Consider the following 2,757-nt stretch of genomic DNA (forward strand, 5'->3'; position numbering starts at 1 on the left):
CTGCAGCAGCAGCAGCAGCAGCAGCAAATGCTGCGACAAGTCCAGCTGCACCAGCAGCAACAACAGCAGCAGCAGCAGCAGCTGCAGCACCAGCAGCAAGCCTACGCCGCCACTCAGCTGGCCCTTATATTCTTCCGGAGCGCTACGTTGACCCTGGCTCTACAAGCAGAGTCTCTTGCATGCAGCAGCAGCAGCAGCAGCAGCAGCAGCAGCAAGAGATTGGTGGCAACTCAGCTGCACGTTTTCACAGTGCTGCGTCATTTGCTGCCCTCAGCAGCCCCCTGGGTCCTGCAGCAGAGAGCAGCAGAAGCCGCACGTATCAGCAGCAGCAGCAGCAGCAGCAGCAGGTGCGGACTGAGCAGCAGCAGACTCTCGAGCAGGACAGAGCTGTTTTGCGGCAGAGAGATAACGTAAAAGTAACTATCCAAGGCCTGTCAAAAAGCAGCAGCAGCAGCAGCAGCAGCAGCGCAGCAGACGCCGCTGGGACGCTCCTTGATTGGGTGGTGTTTCCTTGTGCAGCAGAAGAGGATTTAGCAGCAGCAACAGCAGCAGCAGCAGCAGCAGGAAGCAGGGGGCTTGAGACCTCCCTGAGTGACTTCAGAGTATCCACAGCAAGTGATGCAGCAGAGAGCAGCAGCAGCGGCTACCGCTGCAGCCTTACGGAGCTGCAGCAGCAGAAGCAGCAGCTTCTGAAGCAGCAGCAGCAGCAGCAGCAAGACCGCAACAAGCGAACACAATTGGACTTTAGCCAGCAACAGCAGCAGACCCCGCTGCAGCAGCAGCAGACACCGCTGCCGCAGCAGCGCACAACAAAGCTAGTTAGCTTCCCTAAGGTGACTCAGCCGCACAGCTATCAGCAGCAGCAGCAGCAGCAGCAGATGCATACCGCGCCCCCCGTAAGGACCCGCTACATAATACGGCAGCAGCAGCTGCCGCAGCAGCAGCATCTGCTGCTGCCGCAGCAGCAAGCAGCAAGAGCTCACCCAGCAGCAGCAGAGCTGCGTTTTTCCACGAAGCCGCTGCAGTTTTCACCGCTGCTGCTGCACAGCGGCTTCAAACCAGTGAGCAGCAGCAACAGCAGCAGCAAGGACTGCAGCAGCTGTTGCAGAGAAAACAGGTGCTGCTTCTTTTCTGATAAACCCCTTCGTCGGAGGGCCTCAGGGGCCCCCTTTAGTGCAGCAGCAGCAGCAGCAGCAGCAACAAGAGCTTACAGCGCAGGCCACCAGGTGTGGCGGCTGGCGCCCACCCGCAGCTTCTACACTGTGGGGCCGCTGAAAGCTGCAGCAGCAACAGCAGCAGAAGCAGCAGCAGCACCTGCTGCTGCTGCTGTAGGCCCTAGACCCGCCCACCGTGTCAGCGGCTGCGTCGACATTAGGCGTAAAATCGCCTGCAAGTGCTAAATGTTAGCAGCAGCAGCAGTTGCAGCAGCAGCTGCTGCTGCTGCTGTTGCAGTGGCAGGAGCTTGGCATATTGCTGCTGCCGTGCCTCCCAGAAGCAGCCGCTGCTGCTGCTGCGGGGGCAGCAGCTGGGTAGCTTGCTGCTGCTGCGCCTCTCAGCAGCAGCAGCGGCAGCCGTGCTGCAACTCCCGAAGTTCAAATTATTTATTTTTGTTTCCTTTGCTGCTGCTGCCCCAGTCTTTCCACTTATATTAGCTTTCTAGATATTTTAGTTTAATTAATTATTTCATTTTGAATTTAGTTTCATTTACAATTTTACTTCTTCCATTCGCCGTGCTGCTTCTTCTGCTGCACCCAACGCTGCCACAGCAGCAGCAGCAGCAGCAGCACCAGCAACATCCACTTTGTTCGCTTCTTTAGGGTTTAAAAGCTAATAAATTAGAATCTAACTTATCTTTCGCTTTTTGCTGCTGCTACGGGGCTCCCTCGTGCTGCTGCTGCTGCGGGGCTCTCTCGTGCTGCTGCTACTGCTGCTGCTGCTGCTGCTGCTGCTGCATGAGTTTGCGGGCTCAGCGTTTCCGGTTTGGGTCCAACAGCACTACCTGGTTTATTTTTAATGGTTAAAATGAATTAAAACAATTAAAATAACTATTTTTAACTATTTTAATGCATTTAAATAATTAAATTAATCATTTTAATTGTTTTGAAGCTGCAAAGTGCTCTAAATCTCCTCTAATTCATTTCATTCAGTTCGGAGCCACACTGTCAACTGGACGCTCAGAAACGCCGCAATCCCTGTCTCGCCAGACACCCCAAGGCGTCGGCTGCTGCTGCTGCTGCTGCTGCTGCTGCTGTTGCTGCTGCGGCTGCTGCAGCAGCGGAGGCACGCAGCAGCGCTGCAGAGGAGTCAGCACATGGAACCCCAGCAGGTCCCAAGTACTCGAACAATAGATACAGCGGCTCCTGCTGCTGCCACTGGCATTGCCTCTGCTGCTGCTGCTGCTGCTTCGCTCGCCGCTGCTGCTGCTGCTGCTGCGCCTGCTGCCGGCGTCGCTGACTTGACTGTTTTAAACAAGGGGCGGATGACACCACACTGTGCACAATGCATGCCGTAAATCACAAGCAAGGCCAACCTCAGCTGCTGCTGCTGCTGCTCGCGCTGCGACGCCACGTGCTGCTGCTGCAGCAGCAGCTGCTGCAGCGGCAGCAGCAACAAGTACACCATATTGCATTAGGACGGATGGAGGTGTTTGGGAGGCCCCGCTATTCCACAGGAAAGCTTCTCACCAAAGAAATACATTTCGGGCAGCTGCTGCTGCAAAGGCAGCAGCAGCGGCTGCTGCAGCAGCCACTGCGGCTG

The 2,757-nt window shown here is 56.0% G+C and overlaps 1 protein-coding gene across 1 annotated transcript; it reads left to right on the top strand.

Moving 5' to 3' along the window:
• Nucleotides 1-179: 179 nt before the first annotated feature.
• On the top strand, nt 180-1,400 carry ETH_00018055 (uncharacterized protein; the record flags this gene model as incomplete). The annotated part of the gene is made up of 1 exon (XM_013379074.1): nt 180-1,400. The coding sequence occupies one exon, from the start codon at nt 180-182 to the stop codon at nt 1,398-1,400; it is 1,221 nt and encodes a 406-aa protein (XP_013234528.1).
• Between the last annotated feature and the right edge of the window lie 1,357 nt (nt 1,401-2,757).

This window comes from Eimeria tenella, genomic scaffold, assembly GCF_000499545.2.
Source record: "Eimeria tenella Houghton genomic scaffold, Eth_scaff1385, whole genome shotgun sequence".
In the NCBI taxonomy this organism is placed as follows: domain Eukaryota; phylum Apicomplexa; class Conoidasida; order Eucoccidiorida; family Eimeriidae; genus Eimeria; species Eimeria tenella.